At 46.3% G+C, this 22,840-nt stretch overlaps 1 protein-coding gene across 8 annotated transcripts in view; it reads left to right on the top strand.

Annotated features, from left to right (window-relative positions):
• ankhd1 (ankyrin repeat and KH domain containing 1) overlaps positions 1 to 22,840 on the top strand; it is a 38,343-nt gene that overhangs the window by 5,745 nt on the left and 9,758 nt on the right. For 2 of the 8 annotated variants that reach the window (XM_042093986.1, XM_042093984.1), the window contains exons 2-22: positions 2,546 to 2,699; positions 5,687 to 5,843; positions 6,365 to 6,527; positions 7,028 to 7,175; positions 7,576 to 7,809; positions 7,917 to 8,011; positions 9,105 to 9,342; positions 9,634 to 9,825; positions 10,315 to 10,424; positions 10,660 to 10,747; positions 10,919 to 11,046; positions 11,865 to 11,999; positions 12,556 to 12,649; positions 12,850 to 13,703; positions 13,740 to 13,809; positions 14,108 to 14,226; positions 14,861 to 14,972; positions 15,271 to 15,416; positions 16,663 to 16,805; positions 18,269 to 18,482; positions 18,880 to 19,055. In XM_042093986.1, the coding sequence (XP_041949920.1) occupies positions 2,546 to 2,699; positions 5,687 to 5,843; positions 6,365 to 6,527; positions 7,028 to 7,175; positions 7,576 to 7,809; positions 7,917 to 8,011; positions 9,105 to 9,342; positions 9,634 to 9,825; positions 10,315 to 10,424; positions 10,660 to 10,747; positions 10,919 to 11,046; positions 11,865 to 11,999; positions 12,556 to 12,649; positions 12,850 to 13,703; positions 13,740 to 13,809; positions 14,108 to 14,226; positions 14,861 to 14,972; positions 15,271 to 15,416; positions 16,663 to 16,805; positions 18,269 to 18,482; positions 18,880 to 19,055 (3,770 nt within the window). Of the gene's footprint in view, positions 1 to 2,545; positions 2,700 to 5,686; positions 5,844 to 6,364; positions 6,528 to 7,027; positions 7,176 to 7,575; positions 7,810 to 7,916; positions 8,012 to 9,104; positions 9,343 to 9,633; positions 9,826 to 10,314; positions 10,425 to 10,659; positions 10,748 to 10,918; positions 11,047 to 11,864; positions 12,000 to 12,555; positions 12,650 to 12,849; positions 13,810 to 14,107; positions 14,227 to 14,860; positions 14,973 to 15,270; positions 15,417 to 16,662; positions 16,806 to 18,268; positions 18,483 to 18,879; positions 19,056 to 22,840 lie in introns of all 8 variants that reach the window. The other 6 variants (XM_042093987.1, XM_042093983.1, XM_042093982.1 and 3 more) reach the window with 4 other exon arrangements.

The following is a 22,840-nucleotide window of genomic DNA, read 5'->3' as shown; positions in this document are numbered from 1 at the left end:
TATACATACACACTCACACACACACACACACACACACACACACACACACACACACACAGCCCTGACCCAACCCACACAGACCCAACCCACACAGACTGATGCTTCTCTGAGTTGAGTTGCAGAGACGTGCTCCCAGTCACAGCTGAGACTCAGCACATTGAAATGTCGCAGTATGCTTTTAATTACTCTCTCTCTCTCTCCTCTCTCCTCTCTCCTCTCTTCTCTCTCTCTGCACATGTGTTTTCTGCTGACCACACCCTCTTGCGTTGCCTTGCCTTTTTGTTTTTCCCCTCTTTTGGGTCAGTCCTCCTGGCAAGGCGTCTCGTCTTTGCCGTTTGCCTCAGTCGCCTCTGGAACTGGGCTTGAAAAGACCACTCCTAGTAACTTCATCTCTGCGTTTCTGTTTTAGAAACCGCCACAGAGCTGAAGGAATGACTTCAGCCCCTATCAAAGCAGCTGGATGAGGGTACATGTGTGGATCGTTTCACCAAAAGCGTAGTATTAGTAGAACACAACCTCTTTGTCTTAGAAGTCTTTGTCTGTGTAGACGTGTTTGCCATTCTTTGCAACCGGTCATCAGGTTGTTGTTTACAGACACTGACAATGTGTCTTTTGAGTAATAACAGTGGCACTTTGCATACAGCAGGCCATTGATTAGTGAGACTGTGGGATGTTGTATACATTGTCAGATATACTGTGTTGTTTGGTAAAGGTTCATGAATCAATTAATCTATGTGTTTGCTTCATGTTTACAGTAAACTTTTTAAAGGGTATATTCTTTGCAAGCACCAGTGAATATGAAAGTTGCTCCATTTAAAGGAAAACAGTCGCAGCAGTGATTACCAGAGGTGTTATCAGTGAGGCTGGTTATCCTGTTCTCTTCTCATAGCCCGTTATGGAGTTCCTTCAGTTTGGAACACCTAATTTGTTTCATCGCAAATCCTCCAGAAAGAAATGGGCCTATTGAAACACCTTTAAAATGGAAAAAGAGAAGACCCAAGGTCTAATTAGGACCAAGGAGCAGGACCGGAGCACACAAAGCTTTTCGCGATTTTTAATTAGTGCAAACCGACGTTTCAACGCCCATGCATCTTCTTCAGAGACCTTTAAAATGTACTCCAATAAATCAGTCTGGCCTAGCTGATATGTCAAGGACGGCTGCGGTAGTTTAGTGTATAATCATTCCTGGAACAGTAGGGGATAACCAATGTTACTTCCCTGTTAACTTCACAATGAAAAGTTATTCAAGAAGAAGTAGCATAATTCTGGTTTGTGTGGGCTAATTCAGACAAAGTAACTTTCTCAAGTAAAAGATGCATTTGTGAATATGAAGCAGTGATTGTTTTAAAAGGACACGTCATATTTGGTGTCAGTCATGCAGGAAGGTAGTGTTGAAATAGAATGTCCGTCAACAGTGGCGCACCAATTGAGCTTATGACCTTAAAGACACAACACATTGACATCCTCGCAATTAAAAATACTGGTAGTAATAGTCCTCCCGCAGCTGAGTGCGACCAGGTGGAGCTTGTTACGGGACGTCCTGCCCTGTTGCAGGCGATAAGGCAGGTGAATGGAGGTCAAGGTTACAGCGTGCACGCTAGGGAGAAGGAAAACTAATGGGCGGGGGTGGGGTGGGGTGGGGTAGGGGGAACGACAGGGAAACCCGCTGATCAGCTCATCTCAGTGCTTACTGTAATTCCATTGAGGCTCAGAGGGCCTAAATACTGAGCCTGTGCGTAGCCTTGGCCCCAAGCTCAGCTCTCTGTGGCAAAGGGGGAAGGACTGCGAGTGCCAGATGAACTTTGCCACTGGTGCCCTCGTGTTAATTGTCCCTCTCTGCTTTAAAACCACAGTAAGGAGTAATGGTATAAAGCAAAGCTAGTGAGCTAACGGCCTAAAAAGCCTGCGACAACCTTGCAAACACCAACAAAACAACCACCCAGCTGGCACTGAAGGGAGCTTTCTAACCTGCTAACTGGTGTCTTTTGGCCACATACCTGGCAGTGTTGTACTGTGAAAGCGTTTCTTACATTTTCTTGCCGTGCTCCATCCCGGAACTCAGAAGGACATAGCGTGTGTTCTGGAGGGTCATTGGGAATGACCATCTTTATCTGTCCGTCACATGACCAATATAAATGTAGAGATGATTAAAAAACTATGTGCCTATGAAAAAGGTTTGTGTTTTACTTGTTCTGTTTGTGTTTTACTTGTTCTGTAGCCATAGTGAAGCCAACTTTGAAAAATGATCAGGTCAGGTGTTCTTATTGAGGTTTAGGGACATGGAGCCTAATACTGAGCCAACACTGAGCATACGAATTAATAAATGTGAATGAACTTAATGAACAAAATGCACTGTGAAGGCGCCCAGAGCAAATATATGATTACTTCCTCTTTCCTGTTTCACACAGACACAAAAATGGGCTACTGTGAATGACCATGTCTGTTCTAAACTCTGTAGTGTGTTCGTAGCTCAGCCTGATTGAAAATGTTGCAGCACAGTTGTGTAGCAACCATATTGACATTTTTTTTTTAAATTTGCAAACAGGTGGAATCATTTCTTTTGGAGCAGGAAGACCTGGATAACCCCGTGCTAAAGACGGCCTCAGAACTGCTCCTGTCCAGTGCTGCAGACAACCTGGACCTGCGGAGAGTGGACCCCGAAACACAGGCCCGCCTGGAGGCCCTGCTGGAGGCAGCAGGTGTGTGTGTGTGTGTGTGTGTGGGGGGGGGGGGGGGGGGGTCACCACACTTTCATCACTTGTTTACAGTTTGTAGTTTACCTGCCATTATGACGGTAGACACCGCGATTCTGCTGAAATGTTTATTAGTATCTAAGCTCAGCAACCAATCAAACTGCATACTTACCTTGTGTGCTCCTGAAGCAATACTGATTGGCTTGGCCAGAGCACTTTTGTTTCCTATTTTCAGAGCCAAGGCTGTGGATGAACTTCAGAGTTATTTGTTTTATTTTAAGCGCAAACACAGACCAGACAGCTAGAGTAATTTGTGGAATTTGGCAAAAAAAAAAATATAGAAATGGATTAGAATAGCAGCCTCTACGTTTTAATATGATTTATTTACTTTTCCAACTGAAATCAGTTCAACTTTACTTTACACTCCATTCATAATAATGGCTGCTGGGCTGAAACTCTTTCTCTGTAACCATTTCGTCCCTTTTAACATTTTAAGAGAGAGTTTGTTATCTTTTAGGTCAAGAATTTTACACTAAACATAATTTCTTCTATGCTAAACACAAGAAATTGTTTAGCGCAAGGCTTTGATGGTTGAACTGTAGGAATTTAGACAATAACAGTGGAATGTGTAGCGGTGGTTTATGAAGATTATTCTACGCTAGAGTGCAGTACGTCACAATGAGGACTGCTGTTATTAGCAAAAAAGTGCATGTTACTGCCATTGTCATGGAAGAGGTTAATATGAAGCTATTGGTGCCTGTCTTTGCCTGGGATTTAGATGCATTTGTTGTAGCTGCATTTTAACTCGTAGATGTATAGAGTTTTTGGCTTGCACATGCTCATAAACCTTGAGCAGTAAGGCTCAACATACCATAGGCTGCACCCAGAGATACAGATGGGGGCAGCTGTGGCCTACTGGTTAGCGCTTCAGATTTGTAACCGGAGGGTTGCCGGTTCGAACCCCAACCGGTAGGCCACGGCTGAAGTGCTCTTGAGCAAGGCACCTAACCCCTCACTGCTCCCCGAGCGCCGCTGTTGTTGCAGGCAGCTCACTGCGCCGCGGATTACTGTGTGCTTCACCTCACTGTGTGTTCACTGTGTGCAGTGTGTTTCACTAATTCACGGATTGGGATAAATGCAGACCAAATTTCCCTCACGGGATCAAAAGAGTATATATACTTATACTTATAGATACGTTTATTGTACACGCATCCTGTTGCGTCCTTACCGATGCTTTATTGTGTTAACGATCTAGTGTTGCGTGTCGAGAGCACAGCTTATCTTTTGGGGTCACATTGTATCAGCATGAACCCTATAAAAGCAACAAACACAACAGCTGTCAGAGTTATAATGGACTGTAAGTGACAAGGTATTGTACCAGTGGCTGTGGTTTGTTGTATGTTTTTGTAACTAAGCTGTCTATGAGTTTTTCATTGAGTAAACAGTATAACTACTCAAAACTAGTTTTCCTCTCTGGACTTGTATAATGTCACCGCTATCCCATAGGGCCAGGTTTACGCTAGGCCTACTTCTCCACCCTGCCTCAGGTTGTGTGCGGCTGTGAAGGCGGTGCAGCGTAAGCTAGTTGAGTGTGTTTTAGTCAGGTTGCCATGCCTGGTGCCGCTCTGCTCTGCGCTGCGCTGTGCTGGTGAACTGGTATGAGCAGGCCCGGTCCCCTGAGCTGCTGCTGGTTAGCCCGCAGGAGAACCATGGGGGAGATTAACAGCAACAAAGGATTTCCATGCAGCAGCAACAGCTCCCTTCATGACTCAGCAATGGCCTTTAGTACACTCTGTGTGTGTTTGTGCATGTGTGTGTGTGTAAGTGTGTTCAGACTTTTAGTAAGAGTGTGTGTTATGAGTTTGACAGGTTTTTTTGGGGGGTGGCGGGGGGCAGAGGCAGTATGGCATAATTAGGGCTTTTGTACATGTGTGTGTTACTGTGTGAAGGCCTGTCTTTGGGTCTGCCTTTTGTCTGGTCTGACTGTATGCCTCTTTGTGCTGAAGTGAGAGAGTTGTGTGGGCCACCAAATCATGTGAAAGCAAGCCTTTTGAAACTCTTCAAATAGCCCTTTCAAATACTCCATCTACCATCAAGTTCACCATGTTTGTCATCCTTCACTATTGAATCCGTTTTCTGCAGTGGGCCTTTAGCTTTCATACTGTAAATGCTTCATCCACAGCGGTTCCTAGTCTACTTTGCTGTTTGCTGTCAGCCTAATCTTGGTAACTTTTAACTTCCTAGGATGACTGCAAGGAAGCCCATAAGTGATTGATCAATTGCCTTTTTACTTTAAATATTTATTATGTAGAAAAAAAAACATGTGTTCAATCAGAAAATGTAAAAGTTCCTCTTAAGCTCAGTTGGGCATATAATTAGGCTAAAATCCTTGAGGGTGTCGTCGTATATTCACTAAATCCAGAAACATGTGAAATATTTATGTTTGAGCTTCTGTACACAGCACAGACATATTTGCATATTGAGGTGTGTGAGAGACATTTCACCGGTCTGGTACACAGACTCTTTCAGACTCGTAACCTTAATATGACTCCCCCTGAAACTTTTCAAGACGATTTGGCCCAGAATAATTCATTAATATTCAATCTAGCTCTCCGCATTCTCAAATGTGTTGAGTCTCCACCCTGGGCTAAAGGCAGTATGCTTCTTATGCTTCATCTGAAGGTTCCCAAAACAGATTGAATAAGCATCATCCCTTTTCTGGACTTCCGGGCATCCATGAAATTATTCTTTATCTCCATTATTCACCATAAAACATATGTTTTAAAAACTGGAAACAGACACTTGACATACGCTGTCTCACTCCATATATGTTTGGCTCTAAGTTAGTGAGTAGCATTGTGGCTGTACTTAAGGAATCTCTTGTCTAATATACTGTATGTACAAACTGGGACTTGTGCTACATGATACTGTGCCAATGGTGACCATTTTATGACCTTTGCCTCTCTCTGTGTGTGTGTGTGTGGATGATTCAGGCCTCGCTGAACAGTCCAATGCCGACGGTAAAGCCTTCGCCGATCCCGAGGTGCTGCGCCAGCTGACCTCGTCAGTGAGCTGCGCTCTGGACGAAGCAGCTGCCGCTCTCACACGAATGAGGGCCGAGAACACACTCAACGCCAGCCAAGCAGACAAGTAGGCATCCTCTCCTTTTCCTGCCTGCACATACACACATGTCCATGTCAATTTATTTATAGCACATATTTAATAACCACCGCAGTTGACCAAAGTGCTCTACAGTCAGTATGTACATGAATCCACTCATCCAAGTTGAACTGTACAATAGTGTGAACATCTAGGCCATAACTCAAAGTTTTAACATGCTGGAATATAATTGCACTAGTGCCTATTGTTGGTGCATTCATTAGTGTTATTTTGAGTGTTACTGCACAATTTAGGTTCATCCATAGTTCAAGTTGCAATGCCATGGATTTAATTGTCAGGTGAAAACACTGCAAATAGTCTTGGTAGGTTTATTCATTGTAGCCTGATTATTGCATGGCTTTCAATACAAGGTCAACAATTGCATGCAAATATTTTAGAAGATGCCAAAATTTGTATGGGTATTGTAACATGTCTGATTTGCTGAACTACATCTCTGATGTCCTGAAGCGCACACAGCAGTTGCACTTGCACAGTCGCCGTAATTGTAGCAGTCTGGTTATTTTTAGCCGTAGCCTGGCCGAGGCGTGCTCTGACGGAGACGTCAATGCCGTGCGCAAGCTGCTGGATGAGGGCCGAAGCGTCAACGAGCACACGGAGGAAGGAGAGAGCCTACTGTGCCTGGCCTGCTCGGCCGGCTACTACGAACTCGCCCAGGTACACCTGTCCGAGGCCGCCTTTTCCAAAGCACTCACTGACCCCCCCCCTCCCCCCTCCCCAGAACATCCCCCACCCTCACCCCAAAGTACAGTTGTATAAGCAGCAGTAGCAGCTATGCATGCACGCACACTGTGAAGAAAGCTGTCTGTGGTTTTTAGATTTTGAACTGCACTGCACTGAACAAGTACCTGTGCACATTTTAATAAAGGTGATTTTTAGAAGTTAAAACCTACAAATGCTTTCCCATCACAGTTGAAATTGTATATTAAGTATATTGTGTGTGTGTGTGTGTGTGTGTGTATATATATATATATATATATATATATATATATATATATATATATATATATATATATATATATATATATATATATATATATATATATATATATATATGTGTGTGTGTGTGAGAATGAATGATACAATTTAAGTGGAACATGATAAAATTATGTGAAATGGCACATTCGTGTTTTTGTCCCTGGGTGTCTCTTCTGCAGGTCTTATTGGCCATGCACGCCAATGTGGAGGACCGAGGCATTAAGGGGGACATCACACCTCTAATGGGAGCAGCCAGTGGCGGTTACGTGGACATAGTCAAACTGCTACTGGTACATGGAGCTGATGTCAACGCACAATCCTCCACAGGTAGAGAACACACACACACTCATCACGGACCCATCATCCAGCACAGCTGGAGTTAATAGGGGAATATGGCCTCTTCTAATAATGCTCTTTAAGTTGGCTGGAATATTTTTGCTTGTAAAGTATAGAACCTGCTGTACTTTGTTGACTAGAAGCAGAGCGAGATTGAGAGAGCACTGTTTCTTGACCAGAATATTTCTTTATATCAATTGGGGCATAAAACAAGTATTAGTATTTAGTTTTTACCTTAAATTAATTATCTGGAACAGAGACAGTTGTATTTGATCGATCAAAAGCCACCCTAAAGCATCTCACGGGTCACATGGTGAAGTGGTTCTGCCGCATTCCTCAGTGCTCTCCCCTTAACCCCCCATCCAACCCCTCCCGCCCCCCCGTGCCCCAGGCAACACAGCCCTGACGTACGCATGCGCGGGAGGCTTCCTGGATGTGGTCAAGGTGCTGCTGAAGGAAGGCGCCAACATCGAGGACCACAATGAGAACGGACACACTCCCCTGATGGAGGCGGCCAGTGCCGGTCACGTCGAGGTCGCCCGCGTGCTCCTGGAGTACGGCGCCGGCATCAACACACACTCCAACGAGTTCAAGGAGAGCGCGCTCACGCTGGCCTGCTACAAAGGTACCGTACCTAACCCCTGACACATTTGCATTGTGACGTGGTAGGTAGAGTGTAACCCGAGCGGCACCTGAGTCATTGTTTGCCCTGCTACGCCCCTCCCTCTACAGGACACCTGGAAATGGTGCACTTCCTGCTCGAGGCTGGAGCTGATCAGGAACACAAGACAGATGAAATGCACACGGCCCTCATGGAGGCCTGTATGGTGAGGAAGCACCCACACGCTCACAGCAGACAGGCTTTTACCTGCAGAAAAATCAATACGCTCTATTTTAATCCTTCAATTGGATCTACTCTGTATTGGGGGCCTTACTATGGAATGAATGAATGTTTTATGAGTCGTTTTTTTTTTTTTTTTTGTAAGGCTCTTAAAAGCGGATATACGAGTCTCATAATCACTTAAACTGTAACACACTCGAGGGAAGCCCAAGAACTCCGAAGACGCAATGGCAGGAAGTGTTTGGTTGTGTGAGTCAGTGCTGAACCGTGTCCCCTGGCTCTCTTGTCTCCTCTCCTTTCATTTCCTCTTGTCCCTTCTCCTCTCCTCTTCTCTCCTCTCCTGTCTTCTCCTCTTCTCTCCTCTCCTGTCTTCTCCTCTGCTTTCCTCTCTCCTTGTCTCCTCTCCTCTCCTCTCCTGTCTTCTCCTCTGCTTTCCTCTCCTGTCTTCTCCTCTGCTTTCCTCTCTCCTTGTCTCCTCTCCTCTCCTCTCCTGTCTTCTCCTCTGCTTTCCTCTCCTGTCTTCTCCTCTGCTTTCCTCTCTCCTTGTCTCCTCCTTTCCTCTCTCCTTGTCTCCTCTGCTTTCCTCTCTCCTTGTCTCCTCTCCTTGTCTCCTCCTTTCCTCTCTCCTTGTCTCCTCTGCTTTCCTCTCTCCTTGTCTCCTCCTTTCCTCTCTCCTTGTCTCCTCTGCTTTCCTCTCTCCTTGTCTCCTCTTCTCTCCTCTCCTGTCTTCTCCTCTGCTTTCCTCTCCTGTCTTCTCCTCTGCTTTCCTCTCTCCTTGTCTCCTCTCCTTTCCTCTCTCCTTGTCTCCTCCTTTCCTCTCTCCTTGTCTCCTCTCCTTTCCTCTCTCCTTGTCTCCTCTCCTTTCCTCTCTCCTTGTCTCCTCTGCTTTCCTCTCTCCTTGTCTCCTCTCCTTTCCTCTCTCCTTGTCTCCTCTCCTTTCCTCTCTCCTTGTCTCCTCCTTTCCTCTCTCCTTGTCTCCTCTGCTTTCCTCTCTCCTTGTCTCTTCTCCTTTCCTCTCTCCTTGTCTCCTCTCCTTTCCTCTCTCCTTGTCTCCTCTGCTTTGCTCTCCTGCCGTCTAGGACGGGCACGTGGAGGTGGCGCGTCTGCTGTTGGACAGCGGCGCTCAGGTGAACATGCCCGCCGACTCGTTCGAGTCGCCACTGACGCTGGCGGCGTGCGGTGGCCACGTGGAGCTGGCAGCCCTGCTCATCGAGCGCGGCGCCAACCTGGAGGAGGTCAACGACGAAGGCTACACGCCCCTCATGGAGGCGGCACGCGAAGGCCACGAAGAGATGGTGGCCCTGCTCCTGGCTCAGGGTGAGGAGGATGCCGCCTGACCTCAGGGTCAATTTAGTTGGGCCAAGGCTGTCCTTAGGATATTAATGAAGAGAAAATCCCCTCTGCTTGACTTGACTTGAAGAACTAGGCTGTGGTTGTGTGGGTGGGTGTGTGGATACTAGTCGAGTAAAGCCACTCAGAGGTTCGACTGTGTGATGTGAACTTGATTGACACTCTTCTGAAAGCATTAAACTGAATGAGTAGGCTGGAGAGGCCTGTAGAGTAGCGATGGGAACCCTTCTGATCTCTCTTCTGCTGCCCGGCCAACAGGAGCCAACATCAACGCCCAGACGGAGGAGACGCAGGAGACGGCCCTGACGCTGGCCTGCTGCGGGGGCTTCCTGGAGGTGGCCGACTTCCTCATCAAGGCGGGAGCTGACATCGAGCTGGGCTGCTCCACGCCGCTGATGGAGGCTGCGCAGGAGGGACACCTGGAGCTGGTGAAATACTTGCTGGCAGCAGGTACTGCAGAGCTGCCACCTCTCATTCAGTCAAATGGTTTAGATGCATTAGGTTGTAGGTCCTGTTGGTTGATACATTAGTGCATTAGGTGGTACGTCTGAACTACTCTGCTCTATTAGACATTGATGAAGTAAGAACCTCTGATGCTAGTTGTGCAAATAGAACACAGCCCCAATTTACAGTCACTCTTAAGGCAATTCTAGCCATAATATTAGTACATCCTAATGTATTACCTGGTTTGTGGTCTCTGCTCTATACCCTATAAGGACTAGCAGATAATTTTATTAGCAGCGAAATTATTTCAAAATCAAGGCCCGAACCTTACAAGTACTGGTTTTAAATCGGTTTACATTGACTTTTTAAAAATTTCAACATTGTTTTGCCAACAGATTAAAAAGTAATTTATCATTCATACAAACAAACATTTTTCAAGCCAGTCATCCATCCCTGGTCCCTAAGCCTATTCTGAGTAATGTGTTTTCTGTGCAGGAGCCAACGTGCACGCCACCACTGCGACAGGTGACACGGCCCTCACATATGCGTGTGAGAATGGACACACCGATGTGGCTGACGTGCTGCTCCAGACAGGCGCTGACCTGGTGAGTCCCCCTTTCCCAGGCGCACAGCTATTAACCTTACGTCAGTGTCATGACTGTCCGCTCATCACTTCATCCCAAGATGGATAGCCTGTTATGATCGACTGTGATATGCATGATATACAGGAACATTAATATCTGCTACAGAAGCTGTCTTTATGGAGAATTTTGGGCTACAGGGCTGTTGCTTCTCCGCTATTTGCTGGTCTTACTGAGCGCTCTCATGTCCGTCCCACAGGAGCACGAGTCCGAGGGAGGGAGAACTCCGCTAATGAAGGCTGCGAGAGCAGGACACCTGTGCACTGTCCAGTTCCTGATCAGCAAAGGTGCGTCTATGGCCTGCTAACCTACTGAAACACTTCGCTCAGCTGAGCTGTTGTTCTTTCTTGGTGTGCTGCGCAGGAGGACGCAGCTGTTTGTGTGTGTGTCCTGGTTACTCATGCCCCTGTGTGTGTGTGTGTGTGTGTGTGTGTGTGTGTGTGTGTGCGTGCCTGCAGGTGCGGATGTCAACAGAGCCACAGCTAATAATGACCACACAGTGGTGTCCCTGGCCTGCGCCGGAGGCCACTTGGCCGTGGTGGAGCTTCTGCTGGCTCACGGGGCCGACCCCACGCACAGACTAAAGGTGCCCACACCTCCCCCTCCTCACACCTCCCCCTCCTCACACCTCACCTTCCTCACCCTCCTCACATCTCACCCTCCTCACATCTCACCTCACCCTCCTCACATCCCCCCCCTCCTCACCCTCCTCACATCTCACCCTCCTCACATCTCACCTCACCCTCCTCACATACCCCCCCCTCCTCACCCTCCTCACATCTCACCCTCCTTACATCTCACCTCACCCTCCTCACATCCCCCCCTCCTCCCCCTCCTCACATCTCACCCTCCTCACATCCCCCCCTCCTCACATCACATCTTACCCTCCTCACATCTTACCCTCCTCACATCTTACCCTCCTCACATCTTACCCTCCTCACATCTCACCTCCCCCTCCTCACACCTCCCCCTCCTCACATCTCACCTCCCCCTCCTCACACCTCCCCCTCCTCACATCTCACCCTCCTCACATCTCGCCCTCCTCACATCTCCCCATCTCAGCTGTCAAGGATGGTTTAGAACAAATAACGACATGTGAATGCAAATGGATATAGTGTGACTAGTGTTATATAAGTGTTGTATGCGTACTTTTGTGCAGATTAATTCATTAATTGAAACAAAAAAGAGGAAAGCAAAGCCCAGAGATTATGTGTTTTTACTCAGGGAATGTAAAGAAAGACACTTGCAAGAAATGTAACACACTTTAGTAGAAATTTAAAGGAGAAATGAATAGAGTTTCAGTTCTTACTCCATTCTCAGTTGAACTGAGTTTTAACTGATTCACGGAAGGGAGACTGTTTTAACTGTTGTGTTTTGTTTGTGTTTGTGTTTGTGTTTGGTTAGGATGGCTCCACCATGTTGATTGAATCTGCTAAAGGTGGCCACACTAATGTGGTGTCCTACCTCCTGGATTACCCAAATAACGCCCCCACCACGGAGATGCCCCAGCTCACACCTCCCTCTCACGACGCGTCCCAGGTGAGGACCACGCGTCTGTAGGAGAACAGGCCACTCTACTCTAGCATGCTATTTTGAAGATATGGATCCCTAGATTAATGGTGTTTTAAGTGGCTTACGCTAGTATTAGTGTTAGAGCTAATGGCTGGAACAGTGGCACCTGGTGACAGGTCTGGCTAATAGAAACAGAGATGTGGTTGCCAGGTAAATATGTGGCTGTGACCTTTTATGCAGCCAGGGACTTAAGTGGGCACCAAAAAATGGCTTGGCAGGAATACCCTTGCAACTAACTACTTTTATGACCAGTGATGTAAAAAGGAATATTGATTCGCTTGAGTATTTGTTTTGTGATGCTATGTCATCTGTCTTCTCCCATTCTACTCTAATGTAACAGTGCAAGTTGACATAGGAAGGGTGCACTGCTGATGTCAGAAAAAAATCACAGTATATCACAATATATAATAATATAACAATAATATGTTATACCGTAACTCCTGTGATGGTATAGTATCACTGGGATCCTGCCAATACACAGCCCTGTTTATGACCCAAGTTCCTCCTTGTCTGTTCCTCTCAGGCTCCCAGAGTTCCATTCCAGGCCCTGGCCATGGTGGTGCCTCCCCAGGAACCCGACAGAGTTCCATCCAGCTCTTCACCTGTCTCAAGCAAAGGTTGGTGGAGAACGTATGAGCTGCTTCATTCACTTGAAATCAGAGATGTAAAAGTCTAGCTTTAGAAAGTGAAAGTCCTGCCATGTATTGGTTCTACCTGTGCCCTTAACACATTAGCTGATCTACCTGGCTTAAGAATTGTGCTACCGTAAGTTTGTAAGTTGTAATTGTTTTTATTTATTTCTCTCCCCTCTCCTTAGGCATGTCCAAGCAGCGGCTAGCCCAGCTGCAGAGCACGCCGGGCAGCCTGGACGCAGACCTGCTGCAGCCCTTTCACCCGTACCAGCAGCCGCTGGAGTGCATCGTAGAGGAGACGGAGGGCAAGCTCAACGAGCTGGGCCAGCGCATCAGCGCCATCGAGCGCGCCCAGCTCCAGTCGCTGGAGCTCATCCAGGGCGAGCCGCTCACCAAGGACAAGATCGAGGAGCTGAAGAAGAGCCGCGAGGAGCAGCTGCAGAAGAAGAAGAAGATCCTCAAGGAGCTGCAGAAGGTGGAGCGGCAGCTGCAGCTCAAGACGCAGCAGCAGTTCACCAAAGAGTACATGGAGGCCAAGGGGCCCAAGGGCGAGGCCGGGCCGGCGGCAGGGGTGGAGGAGCCTGGCGCCCCCCTGCCCGGGCAACCACCCCAGCTGGGCACCGACGATACCACCATCGCCGTGGACGGGGAGGGGCAGCCCGATTACTGCAAGCTCATCCCGCCCATCGACGACGATGAGGTGGAGGAGCTGGAGGACGAGGAGGCGGGCGGGGACGAGGCCGGGGACGTCGGCGAGTACCCCAAACTCCCGCAGGTGGACACTATCCTTTATCGGGAGTCCTCCCAGCCGCCCCCTCCCCCTCCGCCTCCCCCTCCTCCCGCGCTGCCGCAGCAGCCGTCACCCCCACCGCTGCCGGCGTCCAGCTTCGTCCCCATCCAGCCGCTGGCCGCGCAGCAGTGCGCCGACTTCGCCAGCGGTGGTGGCGGCATGGAGTACCCCTGCGCCTTGGATGGCGGCAGCCCCGAGCTGCAGAGGGCCATGCTGGGGCAGCAGCTGGGCACCGGCCTCCTCAGCCAGGTGCCCGACGGCCTCATGGTCGCTTCGCCCGCACAGGTGCCCGACGGCCTCATGGTCGCTTCGCCCGCACAGACACTCACTGACACGCTGGACGACATCATGGCAGGTGGGTCATCATTCCCCTCTGATGCTCACAGACATGGCAGTAGCTTGACCGCCGCAGCCTACGTGACGGAGAACATAATGGGTTGATGGGCAGGGAGGATAACCCTGTTAGTACAAGGCATTTGGGGATGATGAGTTTTTCAAAGCTAGCAGCATTGATGTACCTTAACCTCCAAAGTAAAATATCTTTGTAAAAATCTGTATAGATGCCACATGCCACACCTAAATGACCTATATGCAGTAGCATGACCTGGTCCTGTGTTGTTGGCTGAGCTCCTAACCCATTCGCCTCTGTGCAGCAGTGGGTAGCAGAGTGCCTATGATCGACACTACAACCTCCCCCACGCCTCAGGCCCCCATCAGCGCCACGTCGCCCTCTGTGATGGCCCTCTACCCTACCGTGGACATCGACGCCTATGTAAGACCCCTCAACATGTTCTGTGGAACAGTGGCACACTTGCATGATATCTTTGAGTGATGTCACCATAATCACAAGGCTGTACACCTATTGACACCTATTGATCTTTTACTCCCAGGTATTTAGGAGGTCTAGAACAAATGCTTTATTTCAGTCAAAGTCAGTCAAATAGCTAGTTATTTTACCAGCAAACTGTCTTGTGAAAATCTTACTTCCTGCAGTTTGTCAAACAGCATTATCAGAATTAAACAGCCTTATCTTTTCAGGATCTGAGAGTCTGGCTTAAGAACCATAAAGGCAGCGGTCATTCCATCCAAAATGGCCATTTAGACAAATAAAAACATTTAAGGAATGATAAGCCTAGCTTGATTTAAGGAATGATAAGCCCAACTTTTGCTGTTATCCAGTTGTTACAGTGGTCAAAGGAATAGGTCATGTGAGAATAAAGAGGGCTTTTGTCAAATCAGCTATCTGATATCTTTACAGTGTACTAGCTTATGTGTATGAGATACCATTTTTTTTTTATGTTTCAGTAGGCCAAAACAAAGTTGCGTAATGACCTTTGTAGCAATGCGTTGGTAGTTATCAAGGACATTGGGGTTCAGCTAAATCTGTGTGTGTTTCTATGGGCTAGACGGAGAGCAATCACGACACAGCGCTCACTCTGGCATGTGCTGGAGGCCATGAGGAACTGGTGTCGGTGCTCATCACACATGGGGCCAATATCGAGCACAGGGATAAGAAGGGTAAGTGTGTGTGTGTGTGTGTGTGTGTGTGTGTGTGTGTGTGTGTGTGAGTGATCCTGTGTGTGTTCATGTGCATGTCTTTGTGTGTGTGTGTTTTGCTGTATGTGTGTGTGTCTGTACTTTTGTATGTGTGTGCTGGGTGTGTGTGTGTGTCTGACTGACTGTGTGTGTGTGCTGGTTATGTGTGTGTGTGTGTGTGTGTGTGTCTGACTGACTGTGTGTGTGTGCTGGGTATGTGTGTGTGTGTCTGACTGACTGTGTGTGGGGGTTAGTCCTAATGCTCTCTCTCCTCTTTCAGGTTTCACTCCTTTGATCCTGGCCGCCACAGCAGGACATGTTGGTGTTGTGGAGATCCTGCTGGATAAAGGAGGGGACATCGAGGCCCAGTCCGAAAGAACCAAAGACACACCTCTCTCCCTGGCCTGCTCCGGGGGACGACAGGAGGTGTGCACTCTCTCCCACCACACACACACACAGCATGGATGGAAATTAGCCACCCGCCAAATGCGGGTAGTTTTTTGCGCTGGCGGGTGAATTTGGTCAACTTACCAGCCACTGTGGCGGGTAGAGCTAGCATAGGGCACAAATAGTCAGATCCCGTCTAATTTTCATACTTATTGACGGTTAAAAATAAGAAAGTGTCTTTAGGGATCATGTAACGTTACCAGCCTATAAGGGTAAATCGCGCTGATTTGAAGTTCTACAACAACTCGTAGTGAGCCGCCACCCGCAGCATAGCCTATAGGCACTGGTGCAGCGCTTCACTTATAAGTATAAGTATATATACTCTTTTGATCCCGTGAGGGAAATTTGGTCTCTGCATTTATCCCAATCCGTGAATTAGTGAAACACACAGCACACAGTGTACACACACAGTGAGGTGAAGCACACACTAATCCCGGCGCAGTGAGCTGCCTGCATCAACAGCGGCGCTCGGGGAGCAGTGAGGGGTTAGGAGCCTTGCTCAAGGGCACTTCAGCCATGCCTACTCGTCGGGGTTCGAACCGGCAACCCTCCGGTTACAGGTCCGAAGTGCTAACCAGTAGGCCACGGCTGCCCCACTTTCACTTCACTACCATTAATAAACTGTCACTGTGCTTTCATGTGCCACTGCTAGCTTATTTCAGGATGACTGCATAAACATAAATCTAGTGAGATCTGTGGATCTGCGTTGTATCTTCACAGGATAATACGTAAATAGTTCTCTTTTGAATTGACCCGTATAGCTATTTTAATCCGGCCTGCGACACGCTGCTATTTAGACCTATGAGAAAGACAGACGGTGGACATATGAAGTTCTGTTGACCTTTAGTTTTGTTGCTACTGTGCTTGGAGGACAGTTGGAAGGTTTAGTGCAAAACTCAGAACATTTTAGTCGTATCGCAATAATGCCGATTACCGTGATCATTTCGGGTAGCTACTATAATCATATCACATCACATTTCCATGCCGTTTCTCTAGTGGATGGTAAAAAAGTTGAGTGGCTGGTAGATTTTGGAATCCACCAGCCACAGTGGCAGGTAGAAAAAATATTTAATTTCCATCCCTCACACACACACACACACTTAGACAGTACATCTCAGGTCATGCCATATTACGTAGATATCCATCGTAATGTTTTTGCATTGTAGTTAAAAGCAATTGGTGACCAACTTTGTAAAGTAGCTCTCTCCGGCCTTGCTTGTGGCAGGTGGTGGAGCTGCTTCTGCTTCGTGGGGCCAACAAGGAGCACCGCAACGTGTCCGACTACACGCCCCTCAGCCTGGCAGCCTCAGGAGGCTACGTCAACATCATCAAGATCCTCCTGAACGCTGGAGCAGAAATTAACTCCAGGTACCATGACTAAACCCCCAGCCCTCTGTCGGGCTCTGTGCGCCCCAAGCATCCAGCTGCCAGTCTAACTGTCAGCATGCATCAGACACCCTTCTATCAGTTTGGGTTGTCTCATCTGAAAAGTGCCCCTCTGTACTGATGTGACCTTATTGAAGGTAACAATAACTGAGTGGGAAAAGACTATGATGCATAGGTTTAATATTTGCTGGTAAAGACGACATAGATTGAGACGTATCCACTCATGCAGCATTTGTAACCCACATTTTTACCCACCATTATTATCATTAAAATCTTTGTTTTTTAGCTTAGAAACACTCCACAGCTTTCAATAGCTCCATAGAATTTGGCTTGTTCATTTTGATCAAGTTGATAATGATGGGTTTTACTGCATTTTCAAAAAAAGTGCTTAATAGCTGGTACTATTACACATAATAAGTAAGGGATAATGTATAGAACGCCGGCCATTATCAGGAAATAAGTCCCGACAGGGCGAACCGGACCCCGATGTGCAGCGGAGGGGTCTTGTTCCGCCCTGAAGGGACTTATTTTCCCAATAATGACCGGCGTTCTATACATTATCCCGCTTATTACACGGCTACTTGCCAAAACGAAACAATAAACTCTCCACGATATGACTCTTTAGCCTACATAGCCTAGGCCAGGTGTCGCAACCTTTTTTGCCTGGAGAGCCACTTTTACCAAATTTATTACTTTTTTAATCTCAGAAGAGCCACATAAAGACGGTTACAAGAAAAAGTTTGGATATTTAACGTAGTTACTTTCATTCAACAGAAGATTTTTAACTAGCCTACATTTTCTACTAGTTTTAATTTGCAAGTAACTTGCAACTTCCTTATCTAGCCTAGGCTACAGCAAGCGCACACATCAACAATCACAATTAAAGTGTTCTCGTGACTGAAATGGAGGGAAATCGGTGATTTTGTTTGATATTGACATGGCAACGAACCGCGAATGTAACAATATTTGTGCAGCTACGGTTATGGAGTCAAGTGAGTGGAAAGTTATGTAGACTAAATTACTCAGATAGACTTAGAATATTACATTTTGAAAATGAACGAACTAAAATAAAATACATTTTAATTAAATACTCATTAATTAATTTCAAATACTGAGCCGCATCAGAGGGATCAAAGAGCCGCGGGTTGCCGACCCCTGGCCTAGGCTATAGCCTATTACCGTTCATCGTGGCTTTTGCTGAGAAACAAATAGTTCGTAACAACATACGCTGAACTTAACTCAAACATTCTTTAGAACACAGCTGATCAACCCTCTGCTTTTTACTTTATTATCATATTTACTACATTATCATCATCATAATCACTATACTCATAATAATAACCATCATAACAATCATCATGATAATACCGGTATTATGTTAAACAAATTCGCATAAATTAAGGTTAGTAGAGAAAACATTTACGTTGTGTGTGTTTCTCCTGCAGGACGGGCAGTAAGCTGGGCATCTCTCCTCTGATGCTGGCGGCCATGAATGGGCACGTGCCAGCGGTGAAGCTGCTGCTGGACATGGGCTCAGACATCAACGCCCAGATCGAGACCAACCGCAACACGGCGCTGACACTAGCCTGCTTCCAGGGCCGCGCAGAGGTGGTCAGCCTGCTGCTGGATCGCAGGGCCAACGTGGAACACCGTGCCAAGGTCAGCTTCAAGCGCCTGTTTTACCGTAGTACCCTCTCTATATCTCTCCCCCACTTGGGCAGTTTTAATGCCTTGGCACACTGCAAACTATCTCTAAAAAACAACTGTAATTTTTACTATTAGCACTAACTTTCCTATCTATAAAAAACAACTGTAATTTTTACTATTAGCACTAACTGTCGGTAGCGATGTGGACTTGCGTTTGCGCTCTCCCACCACCTTCCTCTCAAGTCTCCAGTCACCATCAAAATTTAATCACATGGTCTTGGATTAACAAAAGTAACAGAGATGTCCTCAGATTGATGTATATTTGGCGGTTAACATGTTCAGACTCATCTGAATCATCAAAGGTCTGTAGCAGGTCTCCTCACGTGTCCTCATGTGCCTCCTCTTGTAGACGGGTCTAACTCCACTCATGGAGGCAGCATCAGGTGGCTATGCGGAGGTGGGCCGGGTGCTGCTGGACAAGGGTGCCGATGTGAACGCCCCTCCAGTCCCCTCCTCCAGGGACACGGCTCTCACCATCGCGGCAGACAAGGGCCACTACAAGTTCTGTGAGCTTCTCATCATCAGGTCAGTTCGTTTCCTATTCGTTGTGTCTCATGACGTCACTGTAGCTTTACGCCGCCATCTTTACGACCGATTTGGGCAGCTCAGCCGCCCAGTTGCAGGGATGCAAACAGCGCGCCTTTTGGCGGATGCCGCCTTTTTATAATTATATAAAAATTATAATTTCATCAAAGTTAATTCTGTATTAAAATGACTACATAAACACATAGCCTACCGTTACAGTCCATGAAACATAGGAAGTGTAAGACAACACTAAATCAAAAAGCTGCGCACGTAAAAATCCCATTTGCTGCGCACCATTATCCTACTGCTACAAGGCTGCACTTCACTGCACTCACTGCAAGGATTTAATGTTACATCTATCAGTCCGGGATCCAGTAATTTTGTGTCGCGCCTGGTCTTTTTTGCAAGAAAGGTAAGGTTAACCATATTTGATGTCTTCTAATCACATAATTTCTACCATTTGCATTGTGTAATGTTTAGGTTGCCCTAATGTGTCATTACAGTCTTTACAATAACTGCCAGGTTAGTGCTAGTTATACAACAATTGGGTTCTATGGAACTATTTATTTGTTTCTGATTGGCCGAGAGACGTTCCATGAGTTGGAATATCCCTGGACATTTCAACTCAGACTTTGCACAGCTAATAATAAATCACTCCGCGATACAATGCGAAGATTTGACACAATGTTCTCATCCCATATGTTTGCATCCCTGCAGTGGTCACACAACAGCTGACCGTCTGACAGCTAACAGCTGATAACCCACCACAAACTGTTCCCATAAAGTCACAATCACCTCGTTTCCCTTCCCTTCATGTTCATGTTCTTTCAATGAGTATAAACCATGTAGTGTATAAAATACGTATAAACACATCTTACATTAAAGGACATTATCCAGATTAATGACAGCTAGCTGTGAGCTAAATGACACTAAAATGAGTGGTAGGCTAGCTTGCTATCTTAGAACTCACTACATGTGGTAAGAGTAAACTACCACCAAAATCATACATTTGAATTGTTTTTACATAATACTTACATTTCTCATGATTAAATATAAATCCTTGGTGGCCAGGTGCCGCACGCTTTCACGTTTTTGACCCATCCAGCCACAGCATATTGATAGGCAGGGGAGCAGTTAAAACACTTTTTAATTACTGTAGGTCTAAACGTAATTTAGCCTACAAACCGATCGTACCACACTGAAAGCTAATATTTGGTCACTATAACCTACATCTGTCCTCTGTCAAATACAAATGCATTTCCAGCTTTGAACAAAATCGTTCAGGAATTAGGCCTATTACAGCAAAAGTGGGACGTGCGTTTCATTCCTCCCTCCTCGGGACAGTTGAAACAACATTAGGGGATGAATGAACATAGGCCTAGGCCTAAGACTACAATAATATAAAACGTCCCACAACTTACAATTTTACTACATATCATGAATGGTAGGCCTACTCCCAGTAGGGGTTATTTTAGATAGATTGTTGCAGGGCTATAGCCTCTTCGTGCATGTCTGATAACTCATTGCCATCATCGTGAAGCGTGTGCGGTTTTTGAAATATCATGCCCTGTGGATGATTCTGCGATGTTTATAGCTAGAACGGTAAGCTTTCCCATTTATATCATGTTTATATTGTTGGAAATGTCGTTTCACTAGGTTTTTACGTGGGTTAGGCCAGTGGCTTTCAAAGTGGGTGCCACGAGGGGGTGCCAGGGGGGCCTCAGCAAGTTGTAAGGAAAAATAAAAGCAATAAATAAATACATTTGAAAAAATTAAAATATACCTATTACTATGAGGGGAGGATGTTATAAATAGCATTATAATAATTTGTTGCATATCTGAACATTATATTTTCCATGATAATGACTAGGAATAATAGTAGAGTAATAGCTCTCATATAGCAGGAAGCCCCAAATGCAATTTTTACACACTGTATGCTCCATCGCGAAATGCTTGTGGCTAAAATAATTATTACTGTAGGATTAGGTTAATGTATTTTTACATTTGCCGTAGTATTGTCGATAGGTTTAATAACACAAAAAGGGGGTCCTTGGCCAGAACCTAGTGGTATTTGGGGGGCCTTGTTGTGGAAAAGTTTGGGAACCCCTGGGTTATGCCACGGCACATCCAAATAAGTAGGCCTAGGCTTAACGACCCGGCCGTCAGTCTCCATGGATAACATGGGAAAACTCGACCCCCTGTGGGCCCAAATGCATTTTCATCTTCCTAAAACTGTTTTTCCATGTCTCACCTCCATAAATGATTGTTTAAACACAGATATTTGTGCATTTAATTAAAATACATGGAGTTACAGCCTGGTCGGGACGATTGAAGCTTGTTTCAATCGTCCCGACACAGACATAGCCTATCACTAGGCCTAGCTTGTTTTGCTTTCCATGTAAACAAGCATGCGATATGAAAGTCTGGGATTGTGGAGAACTAAATGGTCTACTGAATAAGCATGAATAGGTCGAACCTTTAAATGAAAAATACTCATTAGGCTAACAATCAAAAAATAACCTCTAATGAAGTTTACTTTTGCGCATCAAAACTCGTTTATCGCCTGTAACTCCGTGATACAATGACATAGCAGGAAGATATTTGGCTGATCGAAGGATGTTAACATGCTCTATGTTTTGACCGAAGGACGTTTGTCTATCATCATTAGTCTACACTCGGAGAAAACTGGAATGTTTCATTCGTCCCGTGTTTCAATCGTCCCAGCTCTCCTATAGGCTAGCCTACTCTTGAATGCCTTCCACTGTAGCCTACGGGGAGGGGTTATGAACAAGGTAGGCTGTGTAGCCTACTGTAGATATCGCGGAAAGCCAATTGGGCAAGCCTGGGCAGATCATAAGGGACAAAATAAATCTGGGGGTAACAAATAAGGATCGATCGACATATCTCTCTCTCTCACACACATTCAAATGTGCAGTGTGGGTGGCCATACTGGGCGAGATCGGTCGTAAATATGGCGGCGTTCTATTTGATAGTGACTTAGATAGCACCTATGAATAGACCCTTTCAAGAGAGTTCCATTATCAGCATCATAGTTGGCCCCACAAGGCTTCCGTTTTAACATTCCATATGTTATCTTAATGCAGAGGAAGTAGATTAGGAACCAAATAGAACGTTCAAGCATTGTTTTTTTTTTTTTTTTTTTTTTGAAAGGGTCTATAGCATAATTTGAGGTCGGGAAATTCGGTCTGGACTTGTTCCATTGAGAAGCAACTATGCCCGAACCCGAACCAGTTCGCACCAATCAAATTGTATGGGCGGGCTTTATTCAATGATGGACAGATGAGCAACGGTGCCTAGTCCATCATGTCACCTAAGCCCGCTTTGGTTGATTTTGTTTACACAAAAAAGTTGTTAGTATAAGTATATATACTCTTTTGATCCCGTGAGGGAAATTTGGTCTCTGCATTTAACCCAATCCGTGAATTAGTGAATCACACTCAGCACACAGTGAACACACAGTGAGGTGAAACACACACTAATCCAGGCGCAGTGAGCTGCCTGCAACAACAGTGGCACTCGGGGAGCAGTGAGGGATTAGGTGCCTTGCTCAAGGGCACTTCAGCCGTGCCTACTGGTCGGGGTTCGAACCGGCAACCCTACAAGTCCGAAGCGCTAACCAGTAGGCCACGGCTGCTGTCGCTAGAGAAACTATAGCTTACGTTTAGATTTCACTATTGTGTCTGTTAGCCTTTTGACAGTACAATAACTTTAAAAAAAACGTTCAAAAGCGAAATTAAACTAAAACGGCGAGAAGAATTCACGGT

The sequence above is a fragment of the Alosa sapidissima genome, chromosome 5 (genome assembly GCF_018492685.1).
Source record: "Alosa sapidissima isolate fAloSap1 chromosome 5, fAloSap1.pri, whole genome shotgun sequence".
Lineage (NCBI taxonomy): Eukaryota > Metazoa > Chordata > Actinopteri > Clupeiformes > Clupeidae > Alosa > Alosa sapidissima.
Note: the sequence above shows the minus strand (reverse complement) of the source record. Positions and strands in the feature narration are given on the sequence as shown.